At 41.5% G+C, this 25,257-nt stretch overlaps 1 protein-coding gene across 3 annotated transcripts in view; it reads right to left on the bottom strand.

Annotated features, from left to right (window-relative positions):
* Positions 1–1,401: 1,401 nt before the first annotated feature.
* Positions 1,402–25,257, bottom strand: part of LHFPL3 (LHFPL tetraspan subfamily member 3) — a 506,975-nt gene continuing 483,119 nt past the window's right edge. For all 3 annotated transcript variants that reach the window (XM_033088948.1, XM_033088946.1, XM_033088947.1), the window contains one exon: positions 1,402–3,659. Coding sequence is in view for 1 of the 3 variants with exons in the window: in XM_033088946.1 (XP_032944837.1) it covers positions 3,631–3,659 (29 nt within the window). In the remaining 2 variants the exon portion in view is untranslated. The remainder of the gene's footprint in view (positions 3,660–25,257) is intronic.

The raw sequence follows: 25,257 nt of genomic DNA, 5'->3' as shown, positions 1-25,257 counted from the left end.
TTTTTCTCACACTTAAAATATACACCAACCATCCTGGTCTACAAAGCCTAGAGCTCATTCCTGGTTCCGTTCAGGTCACCGCACTCTGTGTCTTGCTGCTCCTCAAGCATAGACCTTCCTCCTGCCGTAGAACCTTTACACTGGTGGCTCCCGTGTGTGGCATGTTCTTTCCCCTTTCTTCACATGGCTGGCTCCTTCTCATCATGCTCACTTAAATGCCACATTTTCACAGTGGCCTTCCTTGATTAGCCTTCCCAGTTTTTCATCATCTCCATGTTTTAATTCTCTCTAGGGTACCTATTAAAGAGAATTTCCTGTTCATTGACTCTTTTCCTACAAGAACTTAAGACCTATAAGAGCAGGCACCTTGCTTGTCCGGTTTACCACTATCTTCTCAGAGTTTACAATAGTACCTGGCACACAGTAGAGATTCAAAACTTATTTGTTGAGTGACTAAAACTGACTGTTGGCTACTTATTCTCTTTAGACCGGGCCTAGGTTCTCCAGTGCTCCACAGTGCCCACTGTTTCCTATTATCTCTGAACACAGCTTGCTTTGCTCTGCTAATCTACTTATCTACCTGGCCCTTGTAGGCATTTTAATTTTCAATTCTTGATCATAAATATTACCCTAATTATCTTTAGCATTTTGAGAGCAGAGGCTGTGTTTCATGTTTTTTTTCTTCCTTCAATGTCTTGCATGTAAGTGGGAGGGAAAGAAATTAACATTCATTGAGTATCTCCTACCTGTCAAGCACAATGCCACTGTAATTTATATCATCACAGCACCACTATGGGGCCAGGTATTATTATTATTTATGTCCATTTTATAGATGAGAACACCGACGTGTAGAGTTGTTCAGAGTCATATAGTAACTAAAGGACCTAGCATTGGAACTCACCTCGACAACACATACTCAATATCAACTATTGCAAAAGGGTTGCTCATGTCTGATGAACAGGTGGCTGTTTTCAATTTGCAAAGTAAAGATTGAGCAATTAATTCAATATTTCAGGTCATTTTACTTGAACGGTTTGGCTTGTGTTACTTATCAATTTCATTCAACGGAGTATGTGAAGATTTAGCTTGAGGGATGTCCATATTTGGCTAGAAGAGGCTCTGGAAATGTTAATCATTCATTCTGCACGACGATCCTGAATATCTAATGCTGTCTGCTCGTGGCACATGTTACGGAATCTGACAGCAAGGAGATTTTTCTGAAGATAGTTATTTCAGTCAAATCATTACCTGTCCCCGGATCACTGGACAAATACAGACATTGATGTACCCAATGTGTGCCACGTGACCAACCAAGCAATCTTTAAAATAAGAAAATCTTATTTTTATTTTTATTTTTTACAGAAATTCAGATATTCCAACAAATTTCTTTACATTTCCTGGACCTTAAAAAAATTACACACAACTTTTAGACGCAATACAACAGAACAGAATGAGAAAGGGAGTCACTTTATTTTTTAAAAAAAGATAAAAACATACTTCTTATAGTTAGTTAACATTTAGTGATATACATGTGTATTAGCTATGTACAGATGGTACATCATCAATGACCCATCTTCAGAGCACTGTGGTGTGCTAAATTAAATTACACTTAGGTTTTATGGAAAAAACTGTTTAAAAACATTTGTATGTGGCTTGGAAACACTTTTTCATTTTTGTAAACACCACTATTTGTGATGTAAAACTCCCAGTGGAATCTGTAATTTACATGGATAAGAGAAAGCCAATACCTTCTATTTTTATTGCAGATAAAGTAGAGAGGTACCTCCCTTTAAATAAAAGATGAATTCTTCAAAAGTTGTGTATAATTAAATTTGGTAAGTAGGGTGTTTTGAATGCAGTGGGAGAGCTAATATTTAAAGCAACAAATAACTCCCAGAGGGGCTAATATTTTAGAGATAATAAATATTCCCTTAATTTGGTTCTTTAGAAAATCCTTATCTTTGTGAATTGGATTTTACTCATTTGAGCATACCTGTAATATACTTTTAGCCATTTGAAACATAATCACATTTATGGTGAAAAGATGGCTAGTAGCAAAACATTTGGCAAAAATAGAAGTGCGGTCCTAATAGACAGAGGGTAAGAGAAATCAACCCCGGTCTATATCACTTCTTATATTATACTCCATGGGTGCTCCAGTGATATATGCTAATTTAATCTTAATTTTTAGTCTAAAAATGAAGGTATATTTTCTGGTCAAGTATAGAACATGGTGTGGCTTACACTGATTACTCCTGCATGTACAGTTTAGCTTGTGTTCATTCTCAAGCAATTGGCTACTTCAATATTAAATTTTTCCTGTTGTTGCACTGGCAGGTTATGTGGTGAGGTGGGTGAGGAGAGCCTGGAAGCTAAAGATTGTTGAAAACAACTGATCAGTTGTAACTACTTTCAAATGCCAACCAAATAAAAAAATTTTGGGTATTTTGAAACCAACGTTAGTAAACAGAAAGGCAACTTACTCCTACCAAGTTTATCTTGACCTGTATAAGTATATATTCACTTATTTCTAAGGCTATTAAATTATTGTTTATTTAGTTAGTACCACTTACTATCATTTAGAAATAGGTTTAATGGGATGATTTTTTTTTTTTTAATAAAATGAGTGCCTGTCAGTAAGGTAAAGAAAGAATATATGTGGATTTCTGATGACATGTTTGGCAAAGAAATAGAAACAAAAACAGGAGAGATTTTCAATGCTTATTTATAAAGTGTATTAAATTCTTATGCATATACTAGGGAGAATTAGAAAAAGTATTTATTTGATAGCAGCCTATATATTACATGTGAGCATCGAAAGTGAAAATGAGCTTTCTATGTTTTTCAGAGTTCCTTGATGCTATTTCCTGAAAGATAGGGAAATCTATGTTGCTTGGGAACCTATGATGTAAAGATGTTCTTCCTGTAATATACAGCTTGATGGAGTAATAGTTTATGTCAGAAACACTTTCTCAGTAATAACTTGTACAGACATTAAATGGAACACAGATTCGGTAAAAAGTGTGAAGTGTTACATCTCTTAACTGAGTGGTTGTAACTAATTACACAGTGAAATAAATGAACAGCAGAGATGGGGGAACCTAGGTCATGGCTCCTAAGAAGATATTCAGAGGCATTTTCTAAGATGTTTCCTCAATAAATGATGCTTGCTCAGCCTCTTGGCTACTGAGATAGGAATGATTTAGGATTGACTGCCTTTTTTAAGATAATGTTGAAAGGTTAAAGCTTTTTGTTTTCAGTTTGATTAAAAAAGGACAGCTTACAAACCTCAGTACATATATATATATATATTTTACATGTTAATTCTAGCACATTTATGTTTCTCTTCCTTGAAATATTTCCTGAATGTGATTTCTCATGAATGTAATTTCTCATGAATGTTATCTGATCTTATTCAATGATAGTTTCCAGTGAGCTGGTGTTTAATCCATAATCACATCTCCTTCTAGAAAATCACTCCCATATCTGCTGATCTAGATTTAGAAGGGGCTTTGACAACTGGATGCTTCACTCTTGTTCATGTCCATTTCTGTACTCTGATCTCTCCCAAGCATCTTCCTTCTTGATGGTGATGTACAAAAGCTGTTATTCGATTTGTTTAGCTTGTGCTCATTCTAGAGAATATTGGCTTAGCAGAACTGCAGAAAGGGGCAGGGGAGAGGTGGGGACAAGAAAGAGGAAAGAAAGAAAACAATGCATCATTTTATGTCAGCAAGATTTTTGTGCATATTTGTCACAGAAAAACCACACCAACAAATGGTTCAAATGCTCTTGTTATCAAAGAAAGTTGAAAAGTTTGAGGTTTTTTCCCCCCATTAAACAAACATCACAGTCTTCTGGCAAAGGATCCCTCCTACAACTTAGGTGTATGTATTTCCTCCATCTGGGTAAAGATGACAAGCTGCTTCACGGGAGCAAGAAAGAATGTGAAACAACCTCAAGTACCACCAATTTTTTTTTTGCCTGACATAGAAAATGCTTCACATGAGTGTTTTCCTTTTTCCTCTATGTTTTGTTGATTTATTATACAACCAACACTATTCCAGCCAGGAAAGAAATGAGTATAAAGCTGAATCATCCACAATCCCATCACCTTGAGACACCCATTGTTTTCCTCCCGTTCCTTACCTAAATATGCACTGATTTTATATAGTTGGAATCACAGTAGAGATGACTGTTTTAACATTACGTGAAAAACAGTTTTCTATATATTTCCATTCTCTGCATCATCAGGATCAATTTCTAATGGCTGCATAATATTCCATTCCACCCGCATTCCTTTCCATGCCATGCCCAGTATTCTATTCGCCACTATTTCACCATTGTCAGAGTATAGTTAAGTTTCTGTTTTTGTTGTTGTCATCAATAATGAATAGCTTTGCATATAAAGCTCTATTTGTTCTTTTAAATTCTTTCTTTAGGACAAATTCTCAAGGGCTGGCTGCTTTCCCTTTTCTTCACTTTGGGGACTGTGCCTGTGTTGATATAACTAGACCACAAATAGTGTGATCAGCTTCATTGTTTGGATGATTTTCAGACTTTGGCACTGTTAACTAGGGCTTAAATGTACCCTTACCTACCATGAAGATGGGTCAATGCATCTAGCTGGCCAGATGTGGGTTGAAAGGAAACAGCCTATTGGGTTTTGCATCACAAAGAACTTAGACACAAATGATAATAAAACAATTGGCCCATTATTCAGTTATACTCCTTGATCCACATCACAAGATACGGTTATGGTGTTCGAATGAGTGCTAGAGAAAGATCTAAGAGGTTCTGTTGTTGTTTCCAGTCTTTGTGCCCTTGTTTTCCAACACACTTTTAAAAATCTTATGCACGTTAAGATTTTAATGAACTTTTTTCTCTCAGTGAGAGAACTCGTTACCTTAATGTACCCAGCCTTCACAGGGGATCATTGAAATATGATCATGTCATAATGGTGATTAGTCTGTAATGATTCTCTGAAATTGAATCATGCTGGCAGAAGCCCTATGGAAGGGAATGCTTTCTTCAGATATTATTAAAAGCAACAGAAGCAATCGGGGAATTTTATCCAGCGTTACGGGCACTTCTGAACCTTGAGCGGTCTCTGCTCCGGTGCTGTGGAGGTGCTCTCACTAGATGGAATCAAGATTGTGGGTCCAGGATTCCACTACTCTAGCATTCTTCACTCTGGTTATTTGTCTATTTAAAATCCACAATGTTGAAAGTCTGGGTTTTCCAGTAAGATCTGTGAAAGGTGCTAGCTGGGGTGGAGGGAGGAGGGGGTGGGAGTTGTAATCATATGAAACAGAATAGGGAAATGGGTGCTGAAAAATGGCTATGCACGTGGAAGAGAAGGTATTAGTTGGTGCAAAAGTAATTGCGGTTTTTGCAATTGTTTTTAACCGTTTTAACCACAATGACTTTTGCACCAACCTCATGCACATGGGACTGCCCAGGGTTATATGTGTGCGGTGCATGGGAAGAGGGAGGCAAGAGCGGAGTCCCTATTTTCTTGAGGTTCACAAATAAATATACCCGATTTCATGACAGAAAAGTTGGCTTTGGTGTAAACCATTTGTGAGCGCCCAGGAACCAGACTCCCACTTTCTCTTTCCCCGGCTCTAAGACAGATGACATCCCAGTGAGCTGGGAAGAGAGCAAATGGGGGTGGAAGGGCTTTAGATGAGCCCCCAGAGCACTGACACCCAAGCCTGGAAAGGAAACGGGAACTTCCTGCAGGGTAGGCAGCTCCCTGGGAAGATCTGAGCCCTCTTGCGGAAAGGGAACAGCTGTTGCCAATCTCACAAGGGTTCCTGTTTACACCCCACCATTGGGCCCGCAGTCCAGGGGGAGACCAGGACAAGTCATTCATCACCAACCCTACTTGGATTTGCTCTGGACTTGGGTCACCTGTACCCTCCACGTGGCCAAATCCCTTACTGAATCCCTCATTGATGATTCAACTCTTCCTTCTTAAAACTCTACTCTTTGTTCTGTTGTCAACCCTGGGACTACACTGCCTACACATGGTACCGATGTTGGGCAGGGAGCTGAGAAGTGAATGGAAAAATGAGAGTGAAGCCAGTGAATCATGCCTGGACTAGGGTGAGGCCGGAGGCTCCCAGGATACAGCGTTTAAGGAGGTGCTCGCTCTCCGGCTTGTGCAAATGCAGGTGAGTGCTGCCTTACATTCTGTGCACTAGGTATGATCCTGGTCCCGTCCTGCTGGTGAGCACAGGCTGGTTATCACGAGGCCGCCTGGGAATGTTGCTTTGAGTTTGAGTTACTCAGACACTGCGACCACTGTGTATTGTTTCTTCCTAGTGCTCGCACCACCATGCAACCAGAACCCCAGGGTGTGTGAGACGTCTGCAGATTATGCGGGGCTAAAAATAACCAGCATATTTGTTCCAGGGATGATCAGAGCACCAACACTCCCCACACAGTATCAGGAAAACACTTTGCCGTGGGGAGTGAAATTAGAATGTTACTATAATTACTTCAATGTCATGCACAATGAAGAATTGTCTACCTGAGGGCCTGGAGAGGGCTAGCCCTTCGAGCACATTTGTGAAGCCAGTAGGCAGAAAAGGATAAAAGGCAGGGTTTTGCTCTGCAAATGTTGCCATCATTCCTTTACTCTAATGACGGTGAGACACCAAGGCAGTTTGGAGAATTTGGTGGAAGCATTAGTGTGGTTACACTGTGATCTTCGCTTTGTAAAACATTCTGCCTGTTTCAAAATTTTCCCATGCACCATGGATGCTGCATAGCTCAGGGGAGGCAATTTAAAAGATGTCATATTCTCCCAGGTTTGTACAGAGCAGGACTGAGTAAATAAGTCGTTCAATGAAGCTTTGGATCTTTGTTCAGTCAGGTTTGTCCTTGTAACATGTCATGGGCTCTGAGTTGCCCATGTTCCATTTCCATAGGGCTTTTTGCAAGTCCTGTTTGAAGCTGTCATTTGAATCACTGCTCACGAGAGCAGCATTTATAATGGCCACTTGTCTGGACTACCTAAATGCTGTGTTCTTGAATTTTCTATGTGTTTGTGGACTTTGAAAAGTCTCCTGTGGTCGTTTCTGCTGATTGTTTCTATCTGACCTATTCAATGAGGGCCTGGAGCCCCAGTGTCAGGATGGCTGGGGGCAGGCACTGTCTGAGTGAAAAAGAATATTTGGTGGGAGTGTCAGACTTTTAGCAGAATGGCTTGCTGAATCTTTGTTGTGAAAATGAGGTGAAAGAGGAAGTCCAGGCCATATTTTCTCATTGGCTATATAGGCTGAGTCATTTCCTCCTGTTCTATTGTTTTAATGGCACCCACCTCTAACAGAGCCTTCGGAAACCCTTTATCTCTGGGAAATTAAATAAATGCCCTGAAAATAATACCCCACCATCTGTGTCCTCAGGTGCTCTAGACATGTTGTGCCCCACAGTGGGTGTGGCACGTTAATGATGGTTGTAGATTCTTTGTCATTTGTTGAGAAGGGGAGTATCCGTTCCCCTTTCCTTGAATCTGGGCTTTAAGAGTATAAGAAGCTTATTTTTTATTGTGATAAAAAAAACAACAAAAACATAAAATAAGATTTACCATCTTAACTACTTTAAAGTGTATAGTTCAGTAGTATTAAGTATGTTTACATTGCTGTGAAACAGATCTCCATAACTTTTTCATCTTGGGAGTCTGAAACTCTATAGCCACTAAGCACATTTCATTTTCCAACCTCCCCCATCCTTAGTAACTCCCATTTGGCTTTCTGTTTCTATGAAGTTGATGACTTTAGATAGCTGCTATAAGTGGAATCATACAGTATTTGTCTTTTTGTGACTGGCATATTTCACTTAGCATAACATCCTCAAAGTTCATTCATGCTGTAGCATGTAATAAGATTTCCTTGCCTTTTTTTTTTAAACATTTTTTTTATTCATTGCCTTTTAAGGATGAATAATATCCTGTTGTATGAATAGAACACATTTTATTTATCCATTCATCCATCAATGGACACATGGGCTGCTTTCACCTTTTGGCTACTTTGCATAATGCTGCTATGAACATGGGTGTACAAATATCATTTCAAGACCCTGCTTTCAATTCTTTTGGATATACACCCAGAAGTGAAATTGCTGGATCATATGGTATTTTTATTTCTAATATTTTTGAGGAAGCTCCATGATGCTTTTTATTTTTATTTTATTGGGGAATATTGGGGAACAGTGTGTTTCTCCAGGGCCCATCAGTTCCAAGTTGTTGTCCTTCAGTCCAGTTGTGGAGGGCACAGCTCAACTCCAAGTCCAGTCCCCGTTTTCAATCTTTAGTTGTAAGGGGGTGCAGCCCACCATCCGGGGGGAATTGAACTGGCAACCTTGTTGTTAAGAGCTTGCATTCTAACCAACTGAGCCATCCGGCTGCCCCCATAATGTTTTTTATTGCACCATTTTAATAATCCCATCAACAGTGCACAAGGGCTTCAATTTCTTTATATCTTTCCACCACTTGCTATTTTCTTTGTTGTTTTTTGGATTTTTTTTGATAGTACTCATCCTAATGGGTATGAGATTTTTTAACAAAACTTTGACAAAGTTATAAGTCACTAAATTTTGGGATAGTTTGTTATGCAGCGATACGTAGCTAACTGGAACAGAGGACAGATGCCCTTTCTCCTACTGCGGTTTAGATTTGCTGTATTAAGTATACTGCAGTGACGTTCAGCTGGACAGTTGGCACAATGCTCACAGGTCCGAAAGTGTGTCGCCATCTTTGACTTGTGTTTTCCTTCTTAACCCAATTTTTAGAGGAGCAATACCTGAACCACCAACCTCCACTTACTGGTCTATCCATATTCTCTCTTTGGGCAATCATTGGTTTGTCCCTTGTGTGGTCTGACTGCAGGGGGTTTGGATCTGTGCTGAAAATAAATGCTTGCTTATACTTTTGGGCTCAGTTAGAGTCTAACACTGATTTTCGTTGCACATTGACTAACATGAGCTTTAGGTGATTAGAGGGTCTGAATTGATTGTAGTTGTTTGTTGTGAGGGTTGATGAAAACTGGGGTATATTCCCATTGCTCATCTTTACTTGCATGCCACCGTCCCCACTCATCAGTCACTAGGCCAGTGCTTCTTAAACTTTAAGACTTACCTGGGGATCTTGTTAAAAATGCAAATTATCAGCTTTATTTACGGAGGCCAAGACATGGAAACAACCAAAATGTCCTTAGGTAGATGAATGGATAAAGAAGTTGTGGTATATATACACAATGGAATACTACTTGGTGGTAAGAAAAGATGAAATAGGACCATCTGTGACAACATGGATGGATCTTGAGAGTATAATGCTAAGCGAAATAAGTCAGACAGAAAAAGCAGAGAACCATATGATTTCACTGATATGTGGTATATGAACCAAAACCAACAAAAGAAGACAAACAAATGAGAAACAAAAATTCATAGACACAGACAATAGTTTAGTGGTTACCAGAGGGTAAGGGGGTAGGGGGTGGTAGATGAGGGTAAGGGGGATCAAATATGGTGGAAGGAGAACTGACTCTGGGTGGTGAACACACAATGGGATTTATAGATGATGTAATACAGAATTGTACACCTGAAATCTATGTAAATTTACTAACAATTGTTACCCCAATAAACCTTAATTAAAAAAATGCAAATTTTGATTCAGTAGGTCTGGGGCGAAACCTGAAAATTTGCATTTCTAATAATGTCCCAGGTGATGCTGCTGCTGGTACCACACTCGGAGAAGCAAAGCACTGGACTGAGCTCCCTGAGGTGGAGACTGTGTTCTCTTCATCTTTGTATCACCAGCTTAATGAGGTGCTTGGTATATAATAGGTGCTCAAAAGTTGTTTGTTGAATGAATGAATGAAACCAAACCAAGCACAGGAATCTATGAAAAACCTGGCAAAGCAAATCTTGAGTTTGGTAGAGCTACTCAGTGACTTGCAACCTCAGTGTGGACTTTTGGGGGCTTTCAATTCCTTCCACCTCCATTAAGGAGCTGGGCAGAGGAATCACGGGCAGGGAGGGCCTCCCTCATCTTGAGCCCATGGATGATTTTATCACTTGGTTGTAACAATCATTTAATTTTTTTAATTATAAATATCCAGAGAGGTATCTGAGAAATGAAAAATGTACAACCTGAGATAGTACTAGTATGTTTTCTTTCCTCCTTTCTTCCCCTAGGTTCTTCTTTTGTTTTTTTAATCCTTTATATTCTCTGCCTTTCTTATTCTCTCTCTCTCTCCCACCTTCACCCCTTCACCCCCTGCCCCTCCCCCGACATCTCTCTGTCTCCTCCTACCTCTTTTTTGACATACTGATTTTAACACAGGAGAGTTGGAGGATAATTGCTAAAACTGTTCTTCTGGTCACTCTTGTAGATCTTTTTGGCTAAGAAAGGGGAGAAAATAGCCTAAGAATGAGGTCCTGGTAATGTTGTGCTATTCCTGTATGCAATGGACAATTAGACTTTGACATCAGGCACAACACTTTCTCATGTGATCTTTTCTAGAAAGTAAGTAACTCATGAGAAGGAATTTTGATTATTAATTTATGAACATCTTCCTTCTCTCGTACTCATTAAGGATACCATAGAATCTACTGAAAGCAATAGAACAGGCATAATTACTTGGTAGGCCTTACCTAGGTGTGTCGACAATAGAATGTTGGTGCTGATTTATTAATCCCAATATTCATTGTTCAGTTTTAATATGAAGCCATTCCATATTTTATACAGGTTGAAAGGCTTTTATTAATGAAGCCCCCAAAACAGATCCATGGCAGAATGAGAGTGTAGCAACCTCAACTCTTAATGCATTTCACAAGAACTAAAAAATTCGGTGAAGATCTTAATGTGCCATCCCCACTTTGGTGACTTCTATGCATTCTTCTGAAATTCTTCATAAGTGTTTTGCCTTTTCATTTCATGAACTAGCTCATGACTAATACTTCACTATGTGATCATGATAATCCTTTAAAAACATAAATAAAAGCAAAAACAATTGGAGTATTACCACACATGAAATTGCAAATCATGGAGCCCAAAGATGTATTGGCTACTCAGTAAATTCATCTCTGTCTGTTGACATTGAATACTCAGCCTCACACATCTGCTTCTAATCTTTCCTTCCTGTACAGGAAAGACTATCAGTGATAATTTGTATGGTTTCCCTGTTCCTTGCTTCTGTCCATACTTCTTTTGCTAGAGGTGCTCTCACTTTCTCTCTGGCAGGCAACAAGGTCGACTTCACAGGCTTTCTCTTCTTCTCGGAACACTATCTTGCGAGTCAAGTGGCCTTCCTTGATAATATAGGTTTCCTGATTTTCTTGGAGGCATATAGTTTATTGGTTAAATGTATGTGTTCTGAAGCTATTTCCTGTGTCTTTGAATCCTAATTCCACCACTTACTGGCTGGGTAACTCTAGAGAAGTTCCTTAACATCTTTGCTTTATTTGGAAGATGGGGCTACCCCCTTCCTCAGTTGTCCTGATTGAGATGATGCTTATAATATGTTTATGATTCAATGGGAAAATTTGGCAAAAGGAAGAGATCAATAAATGTTGGCAGGTTTTCTTTCTTAAATGCAGAACAGTGTAAGTAGCACAATTTCATTCTAGAAATACCACATACATACACTAACCAGCAATAAATCATGTAAGCGTTTATTTTTTCCCTGAGACAGGACTACCCAATGGTTCAAACTGGGGTTCCTGGAGACAAGGCTGTGTGGGTGTGAACTCCAGCTTTGCCACTTAATAGCTCTGTGGCCTTGACGGGATACCTGGCCTACTTGACTCATGTGCAAATGGGGATAGACTAGTGCTGCTCATAGAGCTGTTGTGAGCGCTAAATAAAGTCACACAGAGTCAGTTCTGTTAACTATTCCTGTTGTCAGTATGATTATTATCGTTGGGAAGTGGATTTTTGCCTTGATGGTGTAAGGACAAATGAAAATTATAAATACGAGGCTTACTTTTCCCCGTTGAAAATAAGGGAAGAGACTTTTGCCCGCCCTTCCTTTCCTTAGAGCATTTAGAAATCTTGTAATTATAAATTTTCAGTTTCTTAGAAATCTGTGTAAATCTTTTTAGAAACGAAATAAGACTTCTGACAGCTTTATGACCCAAGAAAGCCTTCCTGAAGGGCCTGGGAGCCATCTCTTTGAGATGTAAACCTTAAGGGCAATAGCTGCCCATTTCCCAATTTCTGCGGGAGGCAGGAGCCGAATTTCAGGGCGGCTTGCTCCAAGTTGCAAAACTACCTCCGTCATAAAGATAACAGAAGTGTAGTTTTCCTTTGTAACACAAATGGTCATCCTCAACTAACCTAGTAAATCTAGGGTGAACTGTTTATGCTAAGTGATACTGTCATTTCCTCTTGAGGACTAGTTATTGTTTATCCTGAAAACATGTATGTGATGGGTTGTATCTGCTTGGCTATGTAAAAAGGTAAAATTCCATGTTGTCTTTGCAATCTTTTAGCAGATTGTCTGTGACATGCATCATATTTTGGTTTGACGCTTATTCAATAATAAAACTCTTTTCTTTTTCTACTACCTTTATGGAGAGATTTCCTGAGTTGGGGGAAAACTTTGTTTTTAATTATGTTACCCAAACAAATGTATATTGATATATATGTATTTATGCACCTAATTACTTTATTTAATGCCTGTCCTCTTTTAGCACAGAATTTACAATAGGAAAGGGACTATCTTTTGAAAATTTCTCAGAGAGCACTGAAATCAGTGTTATTAAAATGTAATTTACAAATAATTATCTATTAAAACCGAATTGATGCGCCCCTTTCTTCTTTGTGACTACACTACAAGTTTCTGTGAAATTATGGAAAGGCACAGCTCTTTAAAACCATATACTCATTCCCTCCTCCAGGAAGCAGTGAGGCATTGTTTCTCAGGATGTGAACCTATGGTCTTGAATGAGCCTTTCGTAGGCAGGGAGTTCAGGATTGTGAGGTTTTACATGCTTTTATTATGACAAATTTAATAGTCCTAGTCCTAATTATCCATATGGGTGTTTGTTGTTATGAAATAAGACATTCAAGTATGATGTATGCTTCCTCTGTAGACCACAGGAATGTAGACCACACAGTCCAGAGGGCAATTTATAACCAAGATCTAATCAACACACACACACACACACACACACACACACACACACACACACACACACAGACACACACACTCCCCAGCTCCAGTCAGAGACGTAACCAAGAGTTAACGCAGTTAGTACATGTTTAATCCATCACTGACTGGCTGACATCAGTTAGCCACAAATGACATGCTGGTAAGGGCGAGCCAGAGACCAGCTGCAGTGCAGAATTTTAGGGCTTTCTACTAGGCAGAAGTGTTCTCCAGCTTAGAACCTTTTAGAGGTGACTGCTATTAAGTCAGTTGCTCAGCGCCGCTTCCACGGCCTCCTCGCCTCACTGCTCCAGCCTCTCTTCACTGCTTCCCCACTTCGGACTGTGCTTGTGCCTCCTGATGTAACCCCTGGGTCTCAGAACGAATCCTCCAGGCCTGCGCCCGTCTGCAGGGAATGTCCTTCCTCCAGTTTTCTAACTGCATATTTCATATCTCATCTCAAGGCACTTCCCTGGAAGCCATTTCCTGAACGTTCCCTTCTCTCTTTTGAGTCCCCATTTGCCCTAGTTATCCCTTATGAGCACCTACCTAGTTCTTCTAGACAGGGAACTCCTCGAGTGCCAAGGCCCCTTCCTGGGAGCCTGTGTCCCAAGCACAGGGAGCAGGGCCCCGCACACAGCAGGTTGCTTAACAAACCTCTGGTGTTTCCTGAAAGGAGACTGAGGCATTGTTATGCAGTGAATTGTGTCTCCCCCGACCCCATTCATAGATTGAAGCCTTAACTTCCCAATGTGACTGTATTTGGAGGTAGGGCCTTTAAGGAGGTAACTAAAGTTAAAAGGGGTCATAAGGGTGGGGTCCTAATCCAATAGGACTAGTGTCCTTATAAGAAGAGAAAGTGACACCAGGGGCATGCATACATAGAAAAAGGCCATGTGAGGACACAGCAAGAGGACGGCCTTCTGCAAACCAAGGGAGAAAAGCTTCAGGAGAAATCAAACCTGCCCACATCTTGATCTTGGACTTCCAGCCTCCAGAACTGTGAGAAAATATATTTCTCTTGTTTAAGCCACCCAGTCTGTGGTATTTTGTTATGGCGGCCCTAGTAGTCTAAGACAGGCATCAACAAAGCCAATCTTTTTTACCCCTGTCGTGCGGGGGACCCTGCTCGCTGCGCCATTTGTTGTGCAGGGTGTCAGGCGGGGTCTCTGGTCTGGGTTGGAGACACAGGAAACAGGAGCCACACAATTCTCAACCCTCACTGCGCCGCTTGCAGGCTCAGCCCCCATCTTCTTGCTAGCCCCCATTTGCTGCTAGCCTAGCCACGGCAGTTATATTAGTGGCCACTGGCTCACTGGTTACAGCTGACGGCCAACTAGCCACAGCTGATGGCCATTTGATCACAGTCGATGGCCACTTACTACCTGAGCCAGCACCTTTCCACGTGAGGCCGAGAGCCTGGAAACTGCTTTTGGGGGCTCTGTCCCCACATTCCACCCCTACAGGCTCTCGCCTCACAATCTATGCGACAAGCGTCTTCCGCGAGGAGCCTGGAGGTGAATGCTATTTCCTGGACACAGCCAAGCTCTCTGGTCACAGCCAGGGTTTCTCAGGGCACCACCAGTACTTCTGGGCACAGCCAGACTTCCTGGGCTTCTTAGGGTACCACTAGTCTCCCCGGGCACAGCCAGGGCTCTCAGGGCGCTGCCACTCTCTCTGGGCCTCTCAGGGTACCGTGCTGGAACAACAGCGGCTCACAGTCAAGGTGCTTACATATTCTCAATGGTGGCCGGTCAAGACACAAAAGCAAACATCCGCCAGTTCCACTACATGGTGGTATGTTCCCAAACAGTCAAGTGGTCCATTAAATTAGGGATGGAAGGCAATTCCCCATAGTCCATAGTCATTCACCAGGGCTGTCCTGGGGGTGAGGGATGACCTTGACCTCACCCTCAGCTCCCACGGAGGACTCAGCAAGTGTTTCCTCCTGGGACTACAAGTCCTGCATCTGGGCTGCCTCAGCAAGCACTTCCCAGCCCACAGGGCCGCAAGGACCTTCACTTTCTCCAGCCTCTGCTGGTTGGGGAACCATCCACGTCTTCCCACCTCCCTCCACGGGGGTCCAGCTCTCCGGCAGCTGCTCCTCCTGGTCTTCCTGAGACTGAGTGTTCATACACACAAACCGCTCCACCGCCCTTCGGAGAGCTTTGGCCGGCACCATACCCTGATCGCTGCGCCATTTGTCGTGCAGGGTGTCACGCAGGGTCTCTGGTCCCGCTCCCCACACAAGAACGCAGGATATGGTGAGGCCAAAAAGGAACACCCACGGAGCCATAGGTAGGGGAGTCACACCACTATACTCTCTCCGGCGGCTGGGTTGGAGACACAGGAAGCAGGAGCCACACAATTCTCAACCCTCACTGTGCCGCTTGCAGGCTCAGCCCCCATCTTCTTGCCAGCCCCTCATCTTTTGCTAGCCTTTAATTAATATGCATTAATATGCTAATTAAGCTCTGAATGAGATTTAGGATGTTTGTCACTTTTTGTATTGTCTGATATTTCTTTTCTTCTTTTTTACAGAGAAATGAGTGTGCATTACTTTAATAATTAGGAAAAATGTGCTATTATCATTTTGAAAATTAAATGCCTTGCAAAGAAAAGGAAATTAAACATTTGACCATCTTCAATTGTCTTCACGTGTTTCAGTTTGTTTCCCTACAAGGGTGATTAGAAGATGGTCTGAAGACGAAACATTTTTTTCTAATTAAAAATTTTTTTTCAATTGCAGTTGACATTCAATATTATATTAGTTTCAGGTGTACAGCACAGTGATTAGGCATTTATATAACTTATGAAGTGATTTCCCTCTTCAAAAGCCTAGTACCCACCTGATACCATATGTAGTTATTACAACGTTATTGACTATATTCCCTATGCTGTACTTTACATCCCCATGACAATTTGTACTTCTTAATCCCTTTCCCCTTTTCACTCAGCGCCCCAACCCCCCTCCCATCTGGCAACCATCAGTTTTTTCTCTGTATCTATGAGGTTGTTTCTGTTTTGTTTGTTCATTTATTTTGTTTTTTAGATTCCACATATAAGTGAAATCATATGGTATTTGTCTTTCTCTGTCTCACTTATTTCGCTTAGTATAATACCCTCTAGGTCCATCCATGTTGTTGCAAATGGTAAGATTTCATTTCTTTTTGTGACCAGTAATAGTCCATTGTATATATGTACCAACTCTTCTTTATCCAGTCGTTTACTGATGGGCATTTTGGTTGTTTCCATATCTTGGCTATTGTAAACAGTGCTGTAGTGAACATAGGGGTGCATATATTTTTTCAAATTAGTGTTTTAGGTTTCTTCAGGTAAATACCCAAAAGTGGAATTGCTGGGTCATAAGGTAGTTCTATTTTTAATTTTTTGAGGAACCTCCATACTGTTTTCCATAGTGGCTGCACCAATTTGCAATCCCACCATCAGTGCGTGAGGGTTTGTTATTCTCCACATCCTCACCAACACTGTTGTTTGTTGATTTGTTGCTGATACCGGTAGCAATTCTGATAGGTGTGAGGTGATACCTCATTGTGGTTGTAATTTGCATTTCTCTGATGATTAGACACGTTGAGCATTTTTTTCATATGTCTATCGGCCATCTGTATGTCCTCTTTGGCCTGTAGGTATTTCTAAGCATCTCTTTTGCCACCTCCACATGCACTCAGTGTGCTCCTCAATATATCACTCATTACACGCTAGGTGAATGAGTCAACAATGAAAAGTGAGATTGATGTGCACAGTATTGCAAAAGAAGAACACTCATAAGGGCTGGAAGAAGTCATAACAATGGAAAAAAATAACTAATTTTTTTCCTTAGATTCCTGGAAGCAGTACTAACTTGTATTCAAGGTGATTCAATGCGTCCAGTAGATCCTAGAATCAAGGCTGAGCAGGGTGGCTGCCCCCAGCACTCACAGACGTTTCCCATCAGCCTGTCTACACCATATCTCTTTTCTTCATCATTGTTGCCTTTGGTGACTGTCACAGATAAGAGGGCTGAAGATGCTTCCCCAGAGCACATGCCATTTCTCCTTTGTCCATTGCTTGTTCACTGTAATAGGACATTCTTCTTCTACAGATAGGGAACAGATCTCTGGTTCTTAGAAAGTCTTTCCTTACCGGAGGGTAAGGGGGGGAGCGGGGTGGTAGATGAGGGTAAAGGGGATCAAATATATGGTGATGGAAGGAGAACTGACTCTGGGTGGCGAACATACAATGGGATTTATAGATGATGTAATACAGAATTGTACACCTGAAATCTATGTAACTTTACTAATAATTGACACCCCAATAAACTTTAATTAAAAAAAAAGAAAATGAAAAAACATATTTTCTTTTCCATATCCATTATAATAGTTATAGAAATTTAGTTGAGGTTGTATAATAATAATAAATACCATTTACAAGGTGAACAAAAACAAAAAAAGAAAGGCTTTCCAACCTCCAACCAGGCTTAGATGATTTTATTTGTGATTCAGGGACCACTCAAAACAGACTCTTAATTTGATATGAGAGGAAAGTTGGGGTGCAAATAGACAAGGCACACAGATCAGCAAGAAGGCTCAACAGATTTGTCTTGTCAGCTGCAATCGGTGCTTCGGTAGCCATGTAGAAATAGAAATTATCTACCATTGGACATTAAAATAAAATTCAACGAACATTCAATGATCATCTACTCTGGTCCATGGCAGGCAGGGTGTGAGGCCACCGGGCATTGCTGGTGAGCTTCCTGGTGCCACATCTGGTCTGTTCTCATTGGCCTGTGAAGCAGGGAAGCACCAGCATCACCCCCACAGGCCTTTCTGGGAGCCACATGCTATCTCTACTTTAGGTAAACAGACAAAGGAACGAGGTGCAAAGGCCGTCTTCACTGTCCACCTAAGCCTGGTTGGTGGATGATGTGGTTTTGGCAGAGCTGGGCTTCCCTGCTTTTCCTTCTGTGGCCCCTGGCCTGAAATCTTTTCCTTTCTGCTCGCGGTTTATTTCAGCTCTGGACATGGAGGTTTTCACCAGGCAAGTGTTCAGATCCCACTGACGGGGAGGGACTGACTGTCAGTTCTAAAGGGACAAACGCATAGTCAGTTCAGGGGCTGGGTTTCAGGCCCTACATGTAAAGATCAAGCCAGGAGCTCTGGGGCAGGGCGACTGGACATTTTCCCCCTGAGCTCTGCAGGAAGCTGAAATGCAGGGGAGGGAGCACAAATTCAGAAGATGAACATCTATGGCCTGGTGACCACTCAGGGCCTTCCGTAGGGTTTCCGTCTGCTCTGCGGAGGGTAGGGGGGTACAATGCTTTAGTACTATTCTGCTGAGCTGTAAAGTAGCCTTTTAGATGTATCCTGATCCCAAGGACTGAATGAGAGAAGAGAGAAGGGAAGAACACTTCTAGGAAACATAATTAGAATTTCTCTTTAGTAGGAAAAACTGATTGAACTTATATAATTTTGAGATGGGTAGACAATATACCAAGTAGAGTGTAGCAGCTTGAATTTTTAAATTTTTATTTTATCAACGTGCATATTGTTAAAAGAAATCAAACTATATAGGTGATCTTATGATGACAAAAGCCACCTCACTTCATCCCTTCTCATACCCAGTCTTACTCCCTGGAGAAAATCTCTTTTAATAGTTTCCAGTTTTGTTACAGTAACTACATCAATAGTTGATATAATATACTAATATTCCCAAATTTATTAATTTATCAATTTTAGACACTATCTATTCAGTCTTCTCTAAAAAAGCCACGATTTGCCTCTATTACTCAACTTCTTTTTCATCCATTTTTGAGTTCGTTGCCTTTATGAGTTTAAATAATACGTATACCTTTGCCTCTTTTTCTTGTTTCCTTTCTGTTCCCAGACTCTAGACATCTCTCTCTGAGGTGAAGCTATCATGTGTCTGTTCTTTTTCCTTCCACCTTTTCACCTCTGACTTTCTGATGTGAGCTTGACTTTTCAAAAGTCAACATGGGGATTTTCAGCAGATTAATCAATGAAAACAATTTATAGGAACCTACCTTTTTCCTTCTCCTGGAAAACATAGACTCATCCCCAATATCCAAATACCCTTTGAGAATGCTTTCCAAACATTATCACAGTTGGTTTAAGGCCTCTGCCTTTTACATCCCCCCACCTGACTGCTCATGCGTTGTTCACACACAGAGCAAGGATAGCATTGGAGTATCGTGTATCTGTCTCCAAGGGTGTCTTCCCTACTGGCATTGTGTGAGCATCAACGACAAGAACTACGCATTTCATCTCTGTATCCCTGTGACCCTACAGAATGCTGGCTCATGGTAGGCCCTCCACGTCTCTTTGCTGTGGAATGTGTGTACTTCTCTATTGCATGTTTTTATACAATTAGACTGTTTACTGTTTGAAGTGGTGAGGTGTCTTAAAACATGCCCAAATATACAAAAAAAATTAGTCTATGTGGTGTCTCTAATATTATGGTCTCCCGAGTGAGTGTGCCTGCATGTGTTCATGTATCTGCGGTTCTTCGTCTTGGAAGGAGTGGCCAGAGTGGCTCTGTGAGGGAGGCCCCGCCACAGCAGGGTGGCTGCCCTTCCGATGGCCACCCCAGGGGAAGGGCTGGCTTCCAGAATGAAAGGCAGGGCTGCTTTCTCCAGTCAGGGACACCTGATCGGCTTTTCTTCGTAACTTGTTCTGATTCTCAGGCTGTTGAGAGTTGTTACAAACAAAACCCAAACCCAACCCAGAAAACCCCACTAATAGATCCAGCGCACTCAACCTGAACCCAGACCACCTGCTTCCAAACATCTCTCCGAGATTTCAGTTCTCACTGAAAGCTTTCCAGAGTTCTCTTGTTATGCTTTATTTGTACAGAAGATGACTTTATAGGAGAACATCCATTTTTAGGAAATGTTTTTTGGAAAAGTCAATGCTCATCCCCTACCAGTGTTTCCTGGGATCTCTTCCTAAACAAATGACTTACATTTGATTCCTTGTTTCAGGGTCTGCCTATGGGAGACCCCAAATTAAGACAATATTCTTATAGGATAAGGTAGACAGTCCCCTCTTTTCACTTCAGCTATTTCTTACAAAGGAATCAATTTTACTTTTTGCTATGGTCTGTGGAGCTGAGGCCGATGTGCCAGTAGTAGAAGTTGATGCCCATCTTTGTGGGTACCACTTATGGGGAAGTGGCTGTCATCACAGCAAGCTTTAGCATGCAAAGAGAAAATGTTATGGATTTTTTTAAGACGCAGGAAGAAAGTCACAAAGCATACTTAAATGTTGAGAGTGGTAAGCTGCTTTGTGAAGAAGCTACATCAGGTTTCCCTTCGCTTGACCCCTGAGACCCAGGGAGGTCTGAAAGAGTTTTAATGTGATTTTTGGAATGTGCTTAACTTTTAGAGAGAAATCAGCTTAGCCCCTGGGAGAATTCCATTAGTATAATTTTCCTTTCTATTGCCTAATCTCATTAGCTCTGTTTTATGTACAGTAAGTGGGTAAAAGCTGAGTTTATGATTTGGTAATTATGAATACATATAATTTGTGATGGCTCAGAATGTGGAATAAAGAAGAGATTGTCTATGTATACAAAGAGGAAGTCCAGAACTCCTGAAATGAACTGAATTGAAATTGGCAATGAAATAAGGACATGGCTTATCTTTGAGTAGCCACCGTAAAATAACACAAGGGAGGGGGGAAAAAGAAGTACCAGTTACTCCATTTTTTGTTGCAACTCTCTTAATAAATGAGACCTTTGATGTAACCTTGAAACCACCTGTCAGTAGCCATCCTTACTTACATTCATTCCTACATTTGCTTAGTAGGTTTGCTTCATTCATTCAACAAGCATCAATTGAGCATGTATGATGTATCAGGCACTGTCCTAGGCACTAGGGAGACTAGTGGTGGACAAAAGAGAGTAAGTCCCAGTTCTTGGAGAGCTTATATTCAAGTGGGAGATACACAATAAACACATAAATAGATACTGTCCTGTATCAGGCAGTTTTAAGTTCTAAGAAGAAAAAGAAATCAGAGTAAGAGGAGAGTTGCTATTTTGGGGCAGGTGGTAAGGGAAGGTTTCTCTGCATGAAGCAAGGGAACATGCTACCTGGGGGATGTCCACCTTCCAGGCGGAGGCGTCAGCCATGGTGAGGACAGAAGGAACAGCAGGGAAGCCTGGGAAGCTGGAGGTAAGAGACAGGTCAACAGTGTGGACAGGGCAAGTGTTGTAGGACCCTCAAACCATGGTAAGGCATTGTGATTTTACTTTGAATGCAATGGAAAGTCATTGGAGGGTAAAGAGAGGGTAGGGAAGTGATGAGGATTATGTTACAACAGGTTCACCTGTGGCTGTATGTGGCCACGAGATTGTAGGGTGGAAGTGAAAGCCGGGGGGACATTTAGAAGGCAATGAATGGTCTGGGGGAGCGGTGCTGCTGGCTCAGACCGGGCTGTTAGTGGTGGAGTGGGTGGGAGAGGGGTCAGATTCAAGATGCATTCTTAAGAGAGATTGAGCAGGATTTGTGGTAGGTAGGATGAAGTGTGTGTGTGTGTGTGTGTGTGTGTGTGTGTGTGTGTGTGTGTATGTGTGTGTGTGTGTGTGTGTGAGAGAGAGAGAGAGAGAGAGAGAGAGAGAATGGATGACTTTAAAGTTTTTGATCCACTTAGGTGAGTGGGGTGCTATTTACTGGGATGGGGAACATGGGGGAAAAACAGATTATTTTGGAGGCAAATCAGAGGTTTAGTTTTGTGCGTGTTAAAGTTTGAGCTGCCCCTTAGACATCTAGGTGGTGAGATAACGTAGGCAGTTAGACATAAGGATCTGGAGTGCAAGGCAGAGGTTGGACCTGCAGACACATATCTGGGAGTCACCAGTTGTACGACAATATTTAAAACTGTAACATCGAAAGAATTCAGTTGGGGCTGTAAAAGGAAAGGGGGCAGCCCAAGGAAGAGGGCCTGTGATGTACCCTCCTTTAGGGGGAGGAGAAGTGGCCTCAGGGCAGCAAAGAGGAGTGAGGGGACTACGCCCTCCTTGCAGCTTCGTATTAAAAAATTGAACTGCATAGCAAATAAAATAGAAGTTTCTGCTGTGATTTTCTCTGGGATACAGTGGAAACAATAGTGTCTGGGCACTTTTCCCATCAGTCCATTCTGCCCTTTTCCCATCAGTCTTTTCCCTATCAGTCCGTTCTGCAGTTGGACAAGCGTGGGGCATTGAATGCTATGGAGGTGGGGCTATCTGAGAGTAGAGGTGGGGATATCTGACAGGGTTCTCCCTTTCCCTCTCCCCTACCCTCTGCCCCATTCCTCTCTATCAGTTTCTCATTCTTTGCTTTGCCTTCCACTTTTCCCTCTCCTCTTTTCACTCCGCTCACCAATCAGCAGGCCAGGGCTGAATTTCAGGTGGTTCTAGGACAGGAGGAATGGGCTTCCTTTTTTCTTTTCTTTTCTTTTCTTTTTTTTTTGGGAATCAGAACTTTTTTTTTTTAAATTGGGGAATATTGCGGAACAGTGTGTTTCTCCAGGGCCCATCAGCTCCAAATCATTGTCCTTCAATCTAGTTATGGAAGGCACAGCTCACTGGCCCATGTGGGAATCGAACCGGCAATCCTGTTGTTCAGAGCTCGCACTCTAACCAACTGAGCCATCTGGGTGCCCCAAGGAATGGGCTTCCTTTTGATGCACATAGAAAGGCTTCCCTTGAGGCACTGGTCACAGGCAAGGTCGATTTTCTCTTTAAATATCCATCCCATACGTTTCACTAATTGGAAATTCATTAGAGTTTACAAAATGTCAGAATGCAAATTCTCCTGAAAGGGGAGTTTATTTGCTCCTCACAGTTCAGCATGAATTACTTTAATCAGATAATCAGCTAATTTAACTTCCTAACAGCTGGTTGAGATCACTCTGTAGTATATTCTCTCTCCATTTAAAAAAAAACAACTCACATAGGGGTGCATAAATTATTTCGAATTAGTGTTTTGGATTTTTCTGGATAGATGCCTAGGAGTGGAATCGCTGGGTCATAGGGTCATTCCATTTCCAGTTTTTTGAGATACCTCCATACTGATTTCCACAGAGGCTGCACCTGAACCTGAAGCTGAATAATAATGAATATCAACTATAATTTAATATATATATATATATATACACACACACACACACACACACATATAGTCACAGGAAGTAGAGTACAGCATAAGGAATAGAGACAGTGGAAATGTAACGGCTGTGAGCGATGTCAGAGGGATAGTAGATGGGGGCACGAGGGTTATCACTGTGTGAGGGATGTAAATGTCTAACCATTACATTGTTTTGTGCACCTGAAACTAATAATAAAAAACCCAAAACAAAAAAAACTCACTAAGAAGATGGCAAAAATTCTCAAGCTTTATCATGTATAGGATTCACTTAGGAAACATTATAATGCAGATTCCTAGGTTCCATTCCCCGAAATTCCAACTTCTTAGGTCCAGATGATTCTGATGCAGGTGGCTTGTGAACAAGCCTGGGAAAATCCCGGGGTAGAGAGGCTTGACCAGAACTTTGGGGGTGCTAGGGTATTTTTGTGGAGACATGCTTGGCAAGCTGCCAGAACGAAGACCTTTGCTTTGACAGAGAATGAAGACGATGTCAGGGATTCCCTGAGACAAGAGAGAGGAGAGGGGACGAGATCGCACAATAGAAAGGACTGGAAGGAAGCTAATGGCTTCTCTGTGCTACTGTTAGCACCCCAACCCACCCTGCTAAGCATTTATCATGCATGAGGCACTATCTCATTGAATTCTTACCACCTGCTTTGAGGGAGGTAGTTTATTATGATCTCTGTTTATGGATTAAAGAGGCCACAAAAGTTTTAAGTGGGAGAGCCAGACCTGGAACCCTGTGTGGGTCACTCCAAATCGGACTGAAAGACACAGTCCGAGAAGAGAAGCTCAAAGGGAAAGTTGTGACGCCGAGTGTCACAACCCACATGCGCCGAGTGTCAATGACTCACTTTCCTCTGGGCCCGGCGGCTTTGGTGCCCCCTGGTGGCCGCTAACCTGGTGTGCTTGAGAAATCAACAGGGAGAACAATCAATGAACACCGCGCTCTCCGGGTCAGACACACAAGACCTTTATGCTCCCAGTATCTGAGCATTTCCAGGAACTCGCGTTAGAGCTATGGCCCTCATCTTCTGCCTCAGTGACACAGACACATTAATTTCCAAATTACTAGCCACAGTCTTTTAACTCGATCACAGCTGCACACACCTTCGCTACAATCATTTAGGCTCAGAGAACCGGCTTCAGTAATTTTCAGTAATCAGTAAGGAAATGCTCCTGGCTTCTGTATTCTACTAGGTTTGTTTCTATTTTTAACAGCCTCTCTGCCAAAGTACTAGCGGGCTAAAAATAGACTTACTAATAATACAATTCATCAAGCACTCAGCTGCCAGGAGGAAACTTAATTTAAGCTTCATCCAAGACGAAATACCTTTAAAAATACACATTATTTATTTTTTTGTTTTTAAATTTATTGGGGTGACAATTGTTAGTAAAATTACATAGATTTCAGGTGTACAATTCTGTATCACATCATCTATAAATCCCATTGTGTGTTCACCACCCAGAGTCAGTTCTCCTTCCATCACCATATATTTGATCCCCTTTACCCTCATCTCCCCCACCCCCCTTACCCTCTGGTAACCACTAAACTATTGTCTGTGTCTATGAGTTTTTGTTTCTCATTTAAAAAACACATTATTTTATGTGACCATTTATTAATATCATTTTTTAAGAGCCCTTGAAATGAACCCTTTGCTATAGTCCTGGGGAATGAGAGAACTTTAGTCAGAAAGCTGTGAAAAGAGGTTTCTGCAAAACTATTTTGTCATCGTCTTGGCCAAGATTATAAATTGCTTTGTTTTGGGAGCTCTTTTCCTTAACTTCACACTCCTTTGGTCCCTTTTTGTTTTTAATCTTAATTCTAGATCTCTGCTTCAACTTGATCTAGGTGAATTGGATTATCTTGTAAAACTTGCCAGATTTAGCAATAAAAAATGCAGGATGCCTAGTTAAATTTCAGATAAACACTGAACAGTTTTTTTCACGTAA

Source organism: Rhinolophus ferrumequinum, chromosome 20, assembly GCF_004115265.2.
Source record: "Rhinolophus ferrumequinum isolate MPI-CBG mRhiFer1 chromosome 20, mRhiFer1_v1.p, whole genome shotgun sequence".
NCBI lineage: Eukaryota > Metazoa > Chordata > Mammalia > Chiroptera > Rhinolophidae > Rhinolophus > Rhinolophus ferrumequinum.
The sequence above is the reverse complement of the archived record's forward strand: the minus strand, read 5'-3'. Positions and strand labels throughout refer to the sequence as shown.